Source organism: Alosa alosa, chromosome 1 (assembly GCF_017589495.1).
Source record: "Alosa alosa isolate M-15738 ecotype Scorff River chromosome 1, AALO_Geno_1.1, whole genome shotgun sequence".
Taxonomy (NCBI): domain Eukaryota; kingdom Metazoa; phylum Chordata; class Actinopteri; order Clupeiformes; family Clupeidae; genus Alosa; species Alosa alosa.
Window position 1 is genome coordinate 10,308,352 of NC_063189.1, and position 16,717 is coordinate 10,325,068.

Genomic DNA, 16,717 nt, shown 5'->3' on the forward strand with positions numbered 1-16,717 from the left:
TTTTCTATTAAACTGCCTTGCACTGTCAACCAGCTTGGGGATCTGACCGGCCCAGCCATGCAGAAATTCACTGACTAACAATTATATCAGAAACAAGATCTCGGATTACGGCCCCATGGGACCAGCACAGTGGGCGTCTCTTCCAATTATTACCGGCCATTCACAACTCTCCGACTGCGTTTTCGTTGTTAGCGATTGTCAAATACTGGCCTCCCTGGTGTACACTTGCATAACAGGCACACACACACACAAAAAGTGAAGTGCCAGATTTGGCAGCCGTGGCGTGGCGTGGCACGATGCCCCCTCAGCCCCCCGCCGACATCTCCCCACCCCCTCATCTCAGCAGCCTCCTCCCACACCTGACATTCCTCCAGGAGAGTTCTAATGTGAGGTCTACAAGTGTGTCAGAATGGTGCATCTTCATTATGCTCCTGTGGCGTGCTGGGCTGTGATGTGTGTGTGTGAATGTGTGCTTGTGGTGTGGTGTGTGTGTGTGTGTGTAGTGTGTGGGGTAATGCTTATGAGTGCTCATCATGGTTTCCTTAGCAAGGCCTCTGAGAATGGAACTCGAATGCCCTTAGCAAGCAAAACTCACAGGCTCACAATAGCCTTGTTTACATACACACTTTTTTCTTGGATTGAAATCATTGCATTTGAAAACATCCGACAGATCACACAGATGTCATTCAAAGACCCCAAACTCTATTGGTTTCCCTGTGATAAACAAAAGGAAAACATCCATTCACAGGTGGTAGAGAGTCCTTGCGAGATTTCTTGTGTTAACTGTTTTGCAAAAGGGTGTGAGAAATGTTGTGGGTGTGAGAAAAGGAAAATCCAAACCCTGATAATCTTGAAAGATTAAGGGCTAGTCCACACGTACGAAACCGATATTTTTTTCCTCCGTCTTCCCTGAAACCTACATCAAGAATATTTGCGTCCAAACGGATCCATCTCAACACGACTCAACACGTTACTTCATACCCCAGGCCTATAGGTGGCACTGTTTCTTTACAGAAATTGACCAAAGTTTGTGCTTTACAGACAGAATAGGCTTTGACAAAATGGCTAGTGCAAGGAAACCAGAATTGTTTGTGTGGACTGATGGTGAACTGTCAACTGTAAAACTAATAAACTTTATTTTACGGTTTGTGAAGGATGCAGTCCCGTCCTTTATTTGGCTAACACAGGTAGGCCTACTAATCACCTTTACTTTCTTTGGTTGTAGGATAGTCCGTGATTCACATTAGTTTTGGCTATCACCGCAATTAGGCTACTAAACGCAAGGCTTACCCAAGTTCTAGGCTATTCTGTCGCCACATTTATAATATTGCTATAAAACCTTCGTTAGTAATTTATCTTACGGAGTGTAATCGTAGGTAATGTCATGTATGAAAACTAGTATTGTTAGGCAATACTATAAGTGCAAGTCCAGGGCAGCTGAGGTGTGGCAATGACATCATCGATACGCAAGCAGGATGTGCGGTTTCGCTGTCTAAACGAACTCAAATGGGCTACGGTTTCAGATTTCTCCACTCTGGGACCAGGTTTCAGAAAAGTGCGGTTTCGGGCAGTGCGTTTACAGGATTCGTTTGGACGCTCGGCCAAGACGAAGCAAAACCTCTGCGTTTAACCTAAAAAGCGTCTCCGTGTGGACGGGCCCTAAGGGTCTGGCAAAGAACAATGTAATGGCCCAACTCGAGAGGCAGCAACAAGCATACATTTAAAAATATCACTGCACGCACTAGAGTCGATCATGTTTACTCTGAATTATTTCGGACTTCGACGCAATCAGATAACACTACGACCAATGTGTACTGTCCTCCAACGTTGCAGCACTGTCTTCATCAGTTTAGCTGGTTCCCCGGAATGTTGGGGTAAAAGTAACGTGCATCATTGCTCTTTGCCAGAGTGTCTCGTTCTATTGTGCTCTCGCGAGAACTCTGGATTTCCAGGGTAGAGAAATGTATGAACCCAATGAAAATGTTTGAGCATATTTGCAAGTGATGACTTATGCTGTGCAAAGGTGTTACGTAATGAAGACCTAGTGGATCCCAGTTTCTTTACATGTAAATGTGCATTAGATCCATACTTGCAGATAGCAACACAGAACAGACATGGCATCTCTTATGGATAATGAATGTTTGCTGATTGAAGAATAGTGCAAAGGAGTTTTACACAGGTGTATCAGAGATTCAGACTTGTGCAAGGAATCTATACCACCTGTGAAAAGATGTTTTCCTTTTGTTTAGCACGGGAAAACCAATATAGTTTGGGGTTTTTGAATGACATCTGTGTTAACTGTTTTGCAAAAGGGTGTGAGAAATGTGTGAACCCAATGAAAATGTGTGAACATATTCACAAGAGATGACTTCTGCTGTGCAAAGAAAGTGTTCATGAAGACCAAGTGGATCCCAGATTCCTTAAGCAGGTCAAGGCAAAGGAGTTTCACACAGGTGTATCGGAGATTCAGACTTATGCAAGAAATCTATACCACCTGTGAATAGATGTTTTCCTTTTGTTTCGCAAGAGATGACTTCTGCTGTGCAAAGAAAGTGTTCATGAAGACCAAGTGGATCCTAGTTTCCTTAGCAGGCTAAAGCAATCAAGAAAAACTGTAATTGTTTTTAAAAACATGATGTCAGAGTTGATACAAGCATTAAAGCGATTGAGAAAAACTGTAATTGGCTAGGCTGTGGATGAGATGGACTACATTGGTAGTGTAATTGTTATATAACCAACTGTTTTCACAAAATAAACGTTTGTTCATGTTACAGTACAAGACAAGTAATGAGTATGCACAAACATTCTGGAATCTGCATAAGCATTACATGGCTGTTCAATCCAATTCTAAAAGGAATAGCCTACACCACCCCTTTCAATCCGATAGTAAATTCCAATTATATCGGGCACTTTTATGCTGATCAAGTTGTTTATGAGTATTTTTATTCCGATTGAGGCATGAATCTGATTCTAATCGGATTAAATGTGCCCATGTAAACCCACAGAATGTGTTTACTGATGGTGGAAGTGCAGGCTCCATGCCACTTTGTGCAGTGACACTGTAGGAGGAGTGGATTATCACTGCCCTATTAGGGCTGTACAGAGACTGATGGGTGCCAGTCTCACAAAAGCTTCTCGGTCTCTAGTCTAACGTGTCTTATCTGGCCATGTGCTGACCATGTGAATGGTACTGTAGCATTGCTTGTGTGAGTACCTGGCACCATAAAGAAGATCTAGTCAATGACAGTACAGTGTTGCCTTTCTTTAAATACACCCAGAAACTTTCAACATTCAGGGAAAACAACAGTAAGCCCATTCAGAATGTGTGTGGTACACATTGTCTGACATCCCTGTTTTTTAATCTTTAAGGAATCTGTTCTAAGGAGCCTTGAAACTGTACTTGTGCAGTGTTTATAGTAGCAGAGTTCAGTATACAGTGTTTCCCACATAATTGAATTCCATTTGTGATGGTTGGTTTGCAGTAGGGATTTAACGATTACCAGTATAATGGTAAACCACGATAAAAATGTTGACGATAACAATTACCGTTTTCATTTCAAATATCATAATTATTGTGGTTGATTACCCAGCTTCATCCGAACCTGCTTTTGACATACAGTAGGCCTGGTACAATGAAACAAAACTGGTACCCTACTAATTCTGTTGTCTAATTGATGGTTTTAACTGGGACTTGGATTAGGCTCCACTTGATTTTAAAAGGCGGAACATTTTCACCACAAAACGTGCACTGTATCATGTAGCCACTCTGCGTCTTTCTATGTTCGCGTCCACATTAAATCCATTCCTCTCATGTTACAGTATCAGGAGAATACAGTAGCCTAAAGTTTTATTTCGAACATTTACTTTGGTCTCACTCATTGGATCCAAATAACAGAAATAGCAAACTCCAAGTCATGGTAGGGTAAGTTAAGCTATAAGTATATAGCCAATTAAACATGACCAAGGAAAAAGTGAACGGGACACTTTTTTAAAAATGTTTCAGCTTGTCTAGGCCTATCAGTGCTTTCTGAACATATTTTTAAAAATGCTGCGATGGTACCGAAAACCGTGATAATATTGGTCACTATAACCGTGAGGTTAAATTTTCATACCGTTACATCCCTAGTTTGCAGAATTACTGTAACTTGAATACAACAGTTTTTAACAAATTAGCACAGCGTGGTTATGGTGCTAACCAGATTTAAGCACAATTTAGTACAACCTGGAAATTCATTGTGTGGTGGTCAATGTTGATATTGTGGTGGGCTGCCACAAATAAGTCAATGTATGGGAAACACTGGTATAGCAGTGAGTGTCCATGGTTGTATGTACATGCCACTATTTATGTGTATACTGTATGTGCATGTGTATGAATGTGTGCAGGGTGGGAGTGTATGTTTGTGTATATATTGTTTTTGCACATAATGCATACATGTGAGTGAGTCTGAAGTGTATGTTTGAGAGTGTGTGTGGGTCGATTCTAGATTGTAGTATTGATGTGTATCAGCACAATTTTCTGTGTGTCTTGTGTGTTGGTGTGGATGGATGCTTTTCCAAATGTGTGTGGAGTAGTAATTTGAGTGCTTGTGTGTGGGTGCATGCACGTTCTTATGTGTACATGTAGTAGTGAGTGTGTGTGTGTGTGTGACTGTGTGAGAGTGTGTGTCAGTGAGTGAGTGCATATGAGTATGTGTGTGCATGTGTATGTGTGTGTGTGTGTGTTCGCATGCGTGTGCGCATGTGTTTCGGTCCCTGTGTGTGTGTGTGTGTGTGTGTGTGTGTGTGTGTGTGTGTGTGTGTGTGTGTGTGGGGGGGGGTTGCCCTGAGAGGATCTCTGACGGCACTACTGCCTGCATGTCCTTCACACTCGGCGGATCCCTGAGAACTCCTCGCCTTCATGCTCCACTCACTCGCCTGACTTCTGCACAAGCCTGCTCTGACTACAGCACCAAAACAAGAGCGCCCACTCTGCAGCGGCGCAGGGTGCGGCCAATTATGCCACGGCTCTAATGCTACACTAATGTCTAAAGCCTAATGCGACAGCAAAATGGCCTCGGCTGAAACACGGTCTTGTGTTGGATTGTTGTCACTTTAACCAAATTAAAGATGGAACGTGTTTGACATAAAAAAATAAATAATAAAAAAAAAAAACACTAAAAGAATGCAGCAATGCTCATCCTGGCTTCAACTGAACCGAGGAAGACAGAATTCTTAAAAAAAAAAAAAAAAAAGAACATGACACATAATTCCCTTCTGAAGTAGAGATGCCAGACATTTTTAATAGTTTAGCGGCCAGGATACAGAACTGTACAGAGGACTCATTCCTGCCACTGCCCTACACGTCCAGTAATTCAGTCAAATTTCAATGCAATGCAGAAATGCCACCGATGTTGACAAGCCACTGGATGTAAGTGACACTACAGGCCCTGCTATACTTTGTGTTCTAATAATAAAGTTACTGTCCTGTGTCAGGATTAGCATAAGGCGTCCTGAAATCTACACATATTCTAATATATTTCAGTTCAAAATGAACAAATCAGTGTGAAATGACCTTGTGCGAAAACTGATCTGTTGGACTGTAACACGTCCTATAGTAACAGTGCAAGACAGAGCGTGTGCTACACACTTTCTATAATGGAGCTGACATGGTGGGTGACAACAGGCTTGTTCTTGGGGGAAACCAGAGTTCTTTGTGCTCTCCTGTTGAGTGGCTGCAGTGCCACAATACGTGCTGTGTGAACGCGAACGTGCGAGTGTAGCCCCCGACGCAAGGCTACATATGCTACGCTAGCCACCTGCTGGGCCGGTTCCGGCGGACAGCTCTCATCATAAAGATTCATCACTATCAGCGCGTCCGCTTCGACCTCATCTCAAGGCTCCCACCAGCTTCTCACTCTGAAGCAGAGGACACCCCGCTCGGGCAGAGCCACGGTCAGTATAGGTGCTGTATATGCCTGCGTGTTACATAAGGTCATACCTGCGTGTATTTGTGACAAACCGTGTCACCGTCAATAAACACGAGCAGGACATTCTCAGAGTCAAGTCTTAAAGAGGATATATGTGCAAATTCTGGGGGATTTCTGGCTCATTGTGCACTCCAGGGTGATGATAAATGATGAGTTAACTATTAATCTGATCACCACTCAAAGATGACCTTACAGAGCTCTAGAATAAAGACTGATGCAAGATCCAGCAGGCCGTCTGACTGCACTCAAAACCAAAATGTCTCACATGCACCACTGCAAAGCACAAAGAGGGCTCTTGCTCAATGCACTGGGGACAGATATGTTGGCTTTCTCAGACTGATATGCAGCGGCTGCTGTATGTGTGCCTGCACAGAGAGACCAGTGCATTAGCGAGGTCCCACCGCACACATCATTAATTTCCTTATTCACCAGGGTGAGTCGCTAAGGAAGGTGTCTACAACGTTGGGGTGGTAGCAACAAAGCGACCCATGTCATCTGTCGATACCTAGCACGTTGGACCTTTGCAAAGCATGCCCATAACATCTAGTAGTATACTGTATAAAATGTAGAGGTATAATGAAACCCATGACACAACGGTGCTGAGAATGGCCTGTGTGGATGTACCTGTGTGTGAATGCTGGTGTTCTCTCCAAGAAACAAACGAACAACAACAAAAAAAAACACTCAAATGGAAGTATCAGTGCAGCACTATTCTACAGATACACTACCTGCACGGTTGTTATTTTCTGGTTGTTCGCATTAGAGAGGCTCTGGAAATAGGCCAGTTCAGCTTGACTGTGGAGGCTGCGGTGGTTGAAGTATTTCACCATGGCTTTGTGCATCCTCTTCTGCAACAAAGAAAGCTGGGGGGAGGTGAGAGAGAGAGAGAGAGAGAGAGAGAGAGAGAGAGCGAGGAAGAGAGCAAGAGAGAGAGAGAGAAGGGAGGGATAGAAAAACAGGGAGAAAGAGAGGAGGATAGTGAAAGAGAGGGAGAGCGAGAGAGAGAGAAAGGAGGAATTGGTAAGGCAGGAGAGGAAATTAATGGCAGTGTTCAAGAAGAATGATGGAGGGAAATAGAGAAAGCAGTCAATAGCCCATTCTGCAGTACACGGGCCTGACAGGAATTTCACAGTCTCTTGGTTTCTCTGCCCACCCATGTGCATTCATCAGAAACCAGTCACATCTGGCTGCCAGGATGGGGGGTTAATTTTCTCTAAATGCTTCAGCGGTTTTGTTCTAGCCGAGGCAAACTCTGTGACTGCAAAGCTGATGAGTAAAATATTTCTACTTCACCCAGTTTAACTTTATACCAATCCCCCTCAAGACATATTTTACACATACACAAAGAAGTCATGAACCCCCCACCGAATGCAGAAATTATGCCGAGTCCATTGGAGAGACATGCTGCTGCTTTGCTTTATTATTTGAGCACAGTTTTGAGGGGGAAAAAGGAGCGCTGCTATATTGAGGGATGCCATTGCTGTGTCACCCCCATCTCTCCCTTCTCTTTCTTCTCTTAAGCTTATCATTGCTTAGCAATGTGTTCTCCAGAGCATGAGAAAACTAAAGAGAATTAGCTCAGCCATCATCTGCTGAAGGGGGGGGGGGGAGAGAGAGAAAAAAGACAGGAATTCCGCTTATAGAACAAAGTGTTCCATTGTCTGAAAGGCTTCATGCTTTCATTTTCTGTTGATGTTGAGTTTGATGCTGGAAACATTTAAAATGTAATAACAATAATAAAAAAAACTCTTACAGGTAAAATGGAACCTAAGACTATTTGATACTTAAATCTGCAGCCTTTAGAGAACCCTAAGTGTATCTCCTAGTATTACAGGATATAGCAGATAAAAACATGACAGCCAACATTACATAAATGACCTAGCCAACGTTAACACTTTGACTAAACAACAGTATTTAAAAAGGGGGGAAGGACTTGTAGACAGCCACACCAGCCTAGAGCCTTTAACACAGCAGATAGATTAGATGTCCTAAAATGTTTGATTAGAGGGACATATTCTTTGGTTGAGCGCCCAAATTGGATGCACTGGTGTCAGCCGTGGGATGCAGCCTGTGGGGTGCCATAGGGAGAGGACACTGAGGATTACTGCCAGCCAGGGCCTAGGAGTTCACCGCACAACAGACTGCCAAGGTTAACTTTAGAAACTTCTTGTGAGTTTCTTTAAATGTGTACTATGTAACTAACCATACAGAGCACAGCAATAACAAAATCTCTACTTTGTTATAAAAGGAATTTTTGTAGCAGCTATGTTTTGCAATACCGCTGCTCATGTAAGGCTTGGTGTCTGTTTGTGCAGAGGTACCGCAGTTAAGTGTGGTTTGATGGATTCATGGATTCAGCCACTCCTCTCACCTGTCTCTTGACTTCCAAAGAATATGCACTCGCTTGTAAAGAACACACTACATGTACCCTAACCAGTCCATCTGAAATCTCTGTGCTCAACTTCACTTTAGAGCTCTGCCTACACAAGGACAGGCATGCGATTACAGCCTCCAGTACATACATCCTGGCTTCATAAGCGCATGACAATATACACACAGCTATAAGTTATGCATATGCTATAACAATAACCACACAGATGACTTAAATAAGGACATAGAGTATGAACAGAGAAACATGCATATCTGTTAGAAGCTTTTCATGAATCTACAATAAAAATATATATTTTTAAAATGTGCTACAGACCTGTATACAGAGTCACATTTAACAATACCGACATTCCCTGGTTTGCACATTTTTTTCAACAGAAGAGAAAGAAGACCAAGTCAGTGAAAAATAAACAACAAACTGTTAGAGCTGAATACGGAGTAAAAGAAAATCAGGCTTTGATCATGAGCGTGGCAAATCCCGTCCACAGGATTTCAGTTTTGCATGCATTTCTCACTTGATAACATTCATGTAGTTAGATGAGGACTCACAGAAGTATTAGTCTTTTTTATAGGGAAGCAAACAATGTGTTTTACTCATTGCAAAGGTGGTGGGTAAAAATAAAAGATTGCCATCTAATAGCAGAAATATGTAGTTCTGGTGTGCATTTTCTGATACGCATGATACTGCATGAGCGCGTTCCACATAAATCTTGCTCAGCTTAGCAATCAATCTTTTTTTTCCACCTTTGAGCAGAGTGAAAAAAAACTTCCAAAACTTCCACATTTCATAAAGTGTTCCAAAGTGATGGACATGACTACTCTGTGCGGCCATCCACAGCTCTCTTCTCCCCCATACTCCCCCAGGTGAAAAAAAAAAATCCACCCTATATAGCCCTACATTAGAGCGTGGCTGTCGCACTCCTCCACTAAACTTATCTCATCAAGATTAGATTACTGCGGTGCCCTGCGCGCTGGCTGCCCAACTAAAACCAGCCACAAATTACAGTCCGTGCCGAGTGCAGCAATTCGTGTCATCATGCATATACCTCTCTCTCTCAGCCGTCACATCCCTGCCACATCTGCTCCCTATCTGTTCACCAGCCCCTTTCTTCTGAGACGGAATACTGATTTGTGAATAATTACACAATTGGTTGGTGAGTAAACACAAAAACACACACACACACACACACACACAGATACATATACACACACATACACAAACAAGTTTAAGTGCAAACTCTGTAACCAACATATAATCCATATCAGCAGAGGAAATAAAGTACATGCTACTGGTATGCTAAAATCTCAGATTTGATCCAGTGAACCACCCTGAATGACCCTACCATAGATCGTGTCATCTTTTCTTCATTCGCCTGTATGCATGTATATGCTGCAGAGGACCAGTGTAACACAGGGGCGTCATACATATTCCATCACAAAGTCATAAATGAATTTGGCTTCACATGGATGGGTGTGCATTTACCTGTTTGCGTTCCTGGAATGACACTTCTGCCCGGTTTTTCTCGTCAAAAACAAACACAGCCTCTCGCTTGGCGCTAATCAGGACTTTCTGTAGGACACGGTACTCGTTGGCTAACCTCACATTCTCCTTCAGGGCCTCCCTTAGATCAGCCTACACACACACACAAGCAAGAACTGTGAGAACAAGGGTTTGCACATATGGCTGTGTTGTGGTATCAGAGGAGTACAGACTACCTTGGGCTCTGTGGAATAAAGTAAAACAGGTCTTCCTCGACCACACAAAACCCATTATTACACGGCTCTTCACAAGGCAAGCTCCATTGACTTGAATGGGATTTCCCAAAGTTCTAGCAGTCATTATTTCCGAGGAAAGGACCTCTGAAAAAAATAATGACCGCTGTCAATGGCAACGGAGTTTGTGCTTCTAATTCAGGTATTTCATATCACTACACAAGGACTGGAACTTCATTCAAAAGTGAAAGCAGACGGTTGATCAGCTGTGTTCTAAAGAATGTTTGATTCAAGTTCAGCGTGTGTTGTTGCAAACTATTTGTTTCTCAGCAAATGCCACGATGAACAGTAACAAATAGGCTAGGCTATGTAGGCTAAAGTCATATCGTGGGGAGTTTATTATTTCGTATTGTAAAGTAAGTGTAATAAGCGGGATAATGTATAGAACACCGGTCATTATTGGGAAAATAAGTCCCTTCAGGGCGGAACAAGACCCCTCCGCTGCGCGTCGGGGTCCGGTTCGCCCTGTCGGGACTTATTATGACCGCCGCGCAGCGAAGCGAAACTAGGTTTAGTCAGATTTTTTTTCTTTTCTTTTTCGCATGTCCAAATTTCCGTCAAGGATTCCCGGGACACTGAAAGACCGGGGTACACGAAACTTGGTGGGCATGCAACCCCACATGGATAGCATGGAACCATCGTTTTTCGTTTTGATCTGTAGCCCCCCCGCTGGACTGGACCCCCGAAAGGAGGGTAGGGCAGACAGTTTTCTGTGAATATCTTGAGAACCGTAGGGCCTAGGATGACCATTTTTTTTCTGTATGTTTGCCTCCAGGGGTCATGTTAACCCATTCCATGTGCACACATGTGCATAAACAGATACACACGCACACACATACATTCACAGTAATCATACGTATGACACATACTCACACAGTAGACATATGTACGCATGCATGCACATGCACTAACACACATACGCAGACAAACACACAAGCACGCACACACACACACACACACAAACATAAACGTGTGCACGCACTATGCACACAATTCAAGAATTTCTCAGAATTATGAACAGGCAAGATGGGGGTGGGGTTGTATAAAATGAAATGTGAAATCTATGAACTAATAATGTTTTGGTACTTGTTGTCTAGCAGATACCAGTGAGAATTGAGTGTGGATAATGCTATTTAGTGAGACAGAATCATATAGGCCTTTTAGAAAAAATGTGCTGGACTGGGCGGCGGTCATATTTTGTACCGCTCTGCGGTACATCTATTTTTCCCAATAATGACCGGCGTCTTATACATTATCCCTTACATAGACTAAGGCAGGAATACAGGACACTCAATGGCTTTCAAAAGGCACATCGAGGAGTCATCTGTGTCACAACAATAAGACAAAGCATTCTTACAAATGCATGCATGCATCCCACAAGCCTTGACAGAAAAATATAAGAATTTGTAGAAGAGGAAGATCTACTGCTAGCCATTTACTCAACTCCTTGGCCATACAGATTTTTGCTGTTGTCCTGCACCTGTCCACCTGATCTGGCTTATGAATCAATCAGAAAGTCTGACTAGAGAAATGAAGTGTATTAAAGTTGGACCGTGTAACCCAGTGAAGGGAGAACGCTTCCTTGAGACACTCCTAAGGCTGGTGCCGTCAGCCTCTCTCTCCCATTTGACAAACTGTGGTGTGCATAATGACAGTACTGACTCATCAATATTCATGAACCGTCCTGTAAAATGTACTGTAGGTAATCACTGCATACCACTGCAACTATCTCAATGTCCAATTTATTACTTGCACTCCAGTCTAGATACACTACAGGCCATTGAAATCCACACACTATACAACTGTATGCCATTATACAGTATACTGAGAGTGTGTTGTGGTGAGAGGCTGGAGACGGCACAGATATTAGAGGGTGTTTTGTGAGAGCGTATGGCTCGTCTTGTGGGAGACCAGGGTGGAGTCTGAGAGAAGGAGCCCATGAGCAGGACATGGCCCAGTGTTCCAGAGAGAGGTAAGAGGGTTATGTGATGGAGTGCTGCAACACTCAGAGTATCTGGAAGGGCCGCTTTGGACATGTCTGAAACACACTGGCTTTGGCTCTATGTTGAGTTGGATGGCAGTGACGCATCTTGAAAAATAGCATAAAGTAAAAAAAATCCCCTCAAGCTGTGATAAGCTCAATTTTAAAATGGTTTGTTTATATATTTGCATGGTTTAAATGGCTCATCTTTGAGAGGGGATATATAGAGAAAGGAAGAAACAAAGTATATCTATGAGGGAGTGCATGCTATCTGTTGACATGTTAAACCATTGAGTGAGGGGATTGCAAGAACATGTGTGAAAATGTGCTAGTGTGCAATATAAGAGACAAAGAAAGTAAGAAACTCAATGTGTGTGTGTGTGTTTGTGTATATTACATACAAATGTGCGTAAATGTGTCTTGGTGTGCTCATACACTCCCAGCATTAACTGGGGCACAGGACACAGCCAGACATTAATAATCGTATATTATTCAGGAGAGCATGCAAATACATTACAATAAATAACTGTCTGTTTTCTGCCTGCCCCTTCTCATCTCCAGACCATTTCCAAGCCATCGGCGGCGTGACTGAATATCTCAACTGTACCTGTAGAAATAATGAAGTGTGTCTCTGCAGTAAAACCGAACAGCACTAAACTGATGAGTTTAACCCAGCTGAAAGAAGGGCTGTAAACATGACAAATGCCTGCTATTGATTTCAGCTTTAATTACTCCATGCAGCACTGACAAAGCCCATCTGACGTGGTTGTGAAGTGTAAATGGAACAAATTACACTTCATTGCCCATAAGAAACTGATGGTGTCGGCAGTTTGCATTGTTTACTTTATTCGCTCCAAACACTGGCCCTGATCGCATTAGGGGACGCTGGGCATGAAGAGACATGGCGTGGGAGGAGGGCTGGATCAAGATTGTGTGTGTGTGTGTGGGGGGGGGACGGGGACACGGGGACACGGGGACACGCCTGTCTTAACGATGGTGGTCACCCAGAGATGGTGAATTTCACCCGGTGGCACCTTGTGGATTATTAGTGATCAGTTGATATCATGGAAGAGCAATGGATACAGAGAGTAAAATCATTCAGTAGTGCTTGTGCTCTCCTGCTTTCGTGGTAAGATACACTTAGACAGTGGCTTCAGATCATGTCAAGTTAACTGTACCATGATTCTGGTGTTTGATCCTGTGCACTGCTTTATAGCAAAACAAAATGTATACAGGAAAATGAAGCAATTCCCAATATATGAACAAAAAGAGGGAACTCGTTAATGTACCTGGTCTACCCATATGGTCATGAGGTATTACTAAATCATTCAAATCAACCTGTTTGACATTTCTGTCGACAGTGCTTTGCCATCATTAATAATCTCATCAAACCACCATTATAAATTCAGCACAGATGTATTCAAAATGCCTCCTCAATTGAGTGTAATTCCTGCGCTGGTGTTAATTTCATCTGCCATGCACAGTGAACAATTAGAGTTAGTGAGAGAGGTAGGATATTTTCTCATTAACAAGCTTTCACTGACCTTACAAAGAACTTAGCAAATGTCTTTATGTTATTTCAACACTAATTAACTGAACAAAGGAAAGACAAGATACAAGAGATGAGAGGAAACTTGACAGAATTGATTGGTAGAACACAGGAGTGGAAGCTGATTTGAGGATATGTTCCACTGACCAGGTTCGGTTCCCTGGCAGAGCGTAAGTCTGCCCACTCTCAGATGTTCACCCATCCTCCGAGTTCTTTAAGTCTTAACATACCAAATGATTTTTCATTAACTACACATATCCAAGTTGAGAGACAGGCTTATGCATTCATGTGACAGGAACTGAGGAGGAGGAGGAGACAACTAATGTGTCTCTACACAGACTTAACATTCACAGGGGTCTGGAATATGAGTCACACAAGTACTGGAGAGAGAGGCCCATTTGCTAGCGATTAAAATGCTAATACCCCAGGTATGCTGTAGAGCTAAGGCACCCCAAGGAAAACACAGAAGCTTACTACTGCTTAGAGGTTAAATAGATGGTTAACCTGGTCACAGAAGAAATTGTTTCAGGACAGTAGTACATGAAGTACTGTGTACACACCAACATTCCTCATCTGGTAATACAATATATATTAGTATTACACATTTTTATGTTCTATTTTAGATAGATTTATACACACAGAAAAAGGCACTGAGGTAATCATTTTCCTGAATAGGGTATTTCAAGTGAAGTGTTACTTGGCAACAATGCAAGCCAATTTGGAAAAAAGGTTGATCAACCTTGGTGGCCACAACACATTCAATTAGGTCAATGTCTCACCTAATGTCTGGCCATAATGCCGCTTGCCATATCCCACTTCATGCACACTGACTTCAGAATTCAATGACCAACCATTACACTGGGCTAATGCAGAGAGAGACTGCATGCTTTCCAGCAAGAAGCTCACACACCACACAGTCTGTTTCCCAAACACTGTAATTCCTGTTGTTCTCCTTCCTTGATTAAGCTGCTTTTTGTTACTGCTGTTGTTGTTTCCTGCAGGAGAAGCCTCCAAAAGACTCTCCGCATTGCTGACTTTTATCTGGCTAATGGCAGTCAGAGTCTATGAGGAAGACTTTTAATTCTCAAATTGTCTCGCGCCAACAACTTTTTTAGAGTTGCTGCACCCGAGTGCATGGCGGATTAGGCTCCATTGCCTTTTCTTGTTTTGAACTAATGCATTCTTGATCACCGTTTAATGAAACTATATACCACATGGCGATTTCACATTAGATAAGCCATGTGAGACTCTCATCAGGCAGTAGGCTCAGGCTGGGGTGGCAATCCTGCCACTGAACCTCACAATAAAATGCCTTTCCCATTAAAATGGAGAGCGATAATTCCTAATGTGCATTTCATGCATTTACTACATATTATTATTTGTCATATACAGGGGTGGGCAAAGGGGACTGTGAGAGTAAACATCTGTTTGTGGGTTAAGTGGCACAGAGGTAACAATAAAGATATTTAGATCAACATGAAACAACAGCAAATTGGTCAATAAACTGGTCTGAGTCCAACCTAAAAAAGCATGTAATCCCAAAGCCTACCACTCTCTTTACTTATGAGTCTAACATTAATAGAAAGTCTACTTGTTAAGCAAATGGCATTCTTGACGTATATGGTCAATATACATTGACTTACTTATCACTCACTGAAATATTAAATTAATAAAATAATACTAATAATAATAAAAACAAATTCTCAGTTTTGGCCATATAAACATAAACGGACCTTCATTTTCTGCATGACGGCTCTTCTTTCCTTGAAGTGGACATCATGTGCCTCAGTCGTGTCTATTGTTCTGTTCTCACAGCTGGTGATATCCTGCTGTAGGCTGGTCATAACTGTAAGGGCCATCTCGTGCTTATACTGAATGCCGTCACAGATACTCCTGGAGGTCAGGGGTCACCAAAAGGGTAATGCGCGAAGATGAACACAGAACAGGAACAACGATAACAAGACAGTAATTCATCTGCCCTGCCTGTTCCAATTGCCATTTGCAACCTTAACTAATCTTGATTCAGAACCAAAGATATGTTACTGACAAGCTTGACAAAAAAAAGAGAAGGTGCCAGAATCTTTCATGGCAAGTGGTGTGAGAGGGTGCATGACTATCTCTCCCAAATGTGAGTAGCTCTCATAATTGGACTTCAGGGATTAAGAGTCTGGTGAGGTAATATCACCAGATAACCAGAGCCCCACGTGAGCTGGGACATACAGTGATACCCTTCTGATAGGAATACACAGATGGCAACAATTAAACATCAATTTATCCACTTAAAACCCTCGTCATAAAAAGAGTCACCCCAAATAGTCTATTTTCTTCTGGCAGCACAATGAAATCCCACTTAAACCAATGAAGGCAGTGCATAGTGAAAGACCTTAATAGCATGGTAGATGATTCTGGTAGTCTATAACTGGTATACAAGGGTGACTCTGCTTCAGTGGGGAATTTTAATTTGATATCACCTAAAGTCTTAATGGAAATAGTGGCACTGATGTTGCAGAAAACTCTTGCACTACATGTATAACAGAAAATATTTACACCAAAAATGTAAGCAGAGTTTCTTACTGTAACTCCTCAATGATGGCAGGCAGAAATTTGGCAGTCCTTTCCATCATGTCTGATTCTTCTCTGTACTCTACAGATATTGAACGAAGCTCTGTGATCCTAGACTTGGCATCCTCATATCTTTCAGAGACATTATTGTGCAATTCCTGTGAACAGACACCACCAGTGTGACATTTCAATAGTAGTGACTCAGATCATATTTTTCCATTGTGGACTGTGAACCTTTGTTTTTGTCTTAACAAAATGATACAGACGCTTAGGTAATGGGGTACTATTCAGCAATCTAAATAGAAGCCTTCACTACTAAACACAGAGATACAATAAAGAAGCAGCCTACATTTGTATATGTAAACTCCTGACCTCTACTTCCACTGAAGGGGGCAGTAATGACATAACACTAAACATACAAATCCTCTGACTACATGCACGTAACTATAGAGAATTGCAGAAACTGACAATACGTTTCAGAACCCTGGTCTCTGTGAT

The 16,717-nt window shown here is 42.4% G+C and overlaps 1 protein-coding gene across 7 annotated transcripts in view; it reads right to left on the reverse strand.

The window, feature by feature from the left end:
• The window catches only part of LOC125293577 (coiled-coil domain-containing protein 178), a 28,680-nt gene that overhangs the window by 1,096 nt on the left and 10,867 nt on the right, over positions 1 to 16,717 (reverse strand). For 5 of the 7 annotated variants that reach the window (XM_048241909.1, XM_048241831.1, XM_048241760.1 and 2 more), the window contains exons 16-19: positions 16,232 to 16,377; positions 15,391 to 15,550; positions 9,838 to 9,987; positions 6,695 to 6,829 (exon numbers count right to left, since the gene is read on the reverse strand). In XM_048241909.1, the coding sequence (XP_048097866.1) occupies positions 6,695 to 6,829; positions 9,838 to 9,987; positions 15,391 to 15,550; positions 16,232 to 16,377 (591 nt within the window). Of the gene's footprint in view, positions 1 to 6,694; positions 6,830 to 9,400; positions 9,479 to 9,837; positions 9,988 to 15,390; positions 15,551 to 16,231; positions 16,378 to 16,717 lie in introns of those variants that run through there. The other 2 variants (XM_048242065.1, XM_048241978.1) reach the window with 2 other exon arrangements.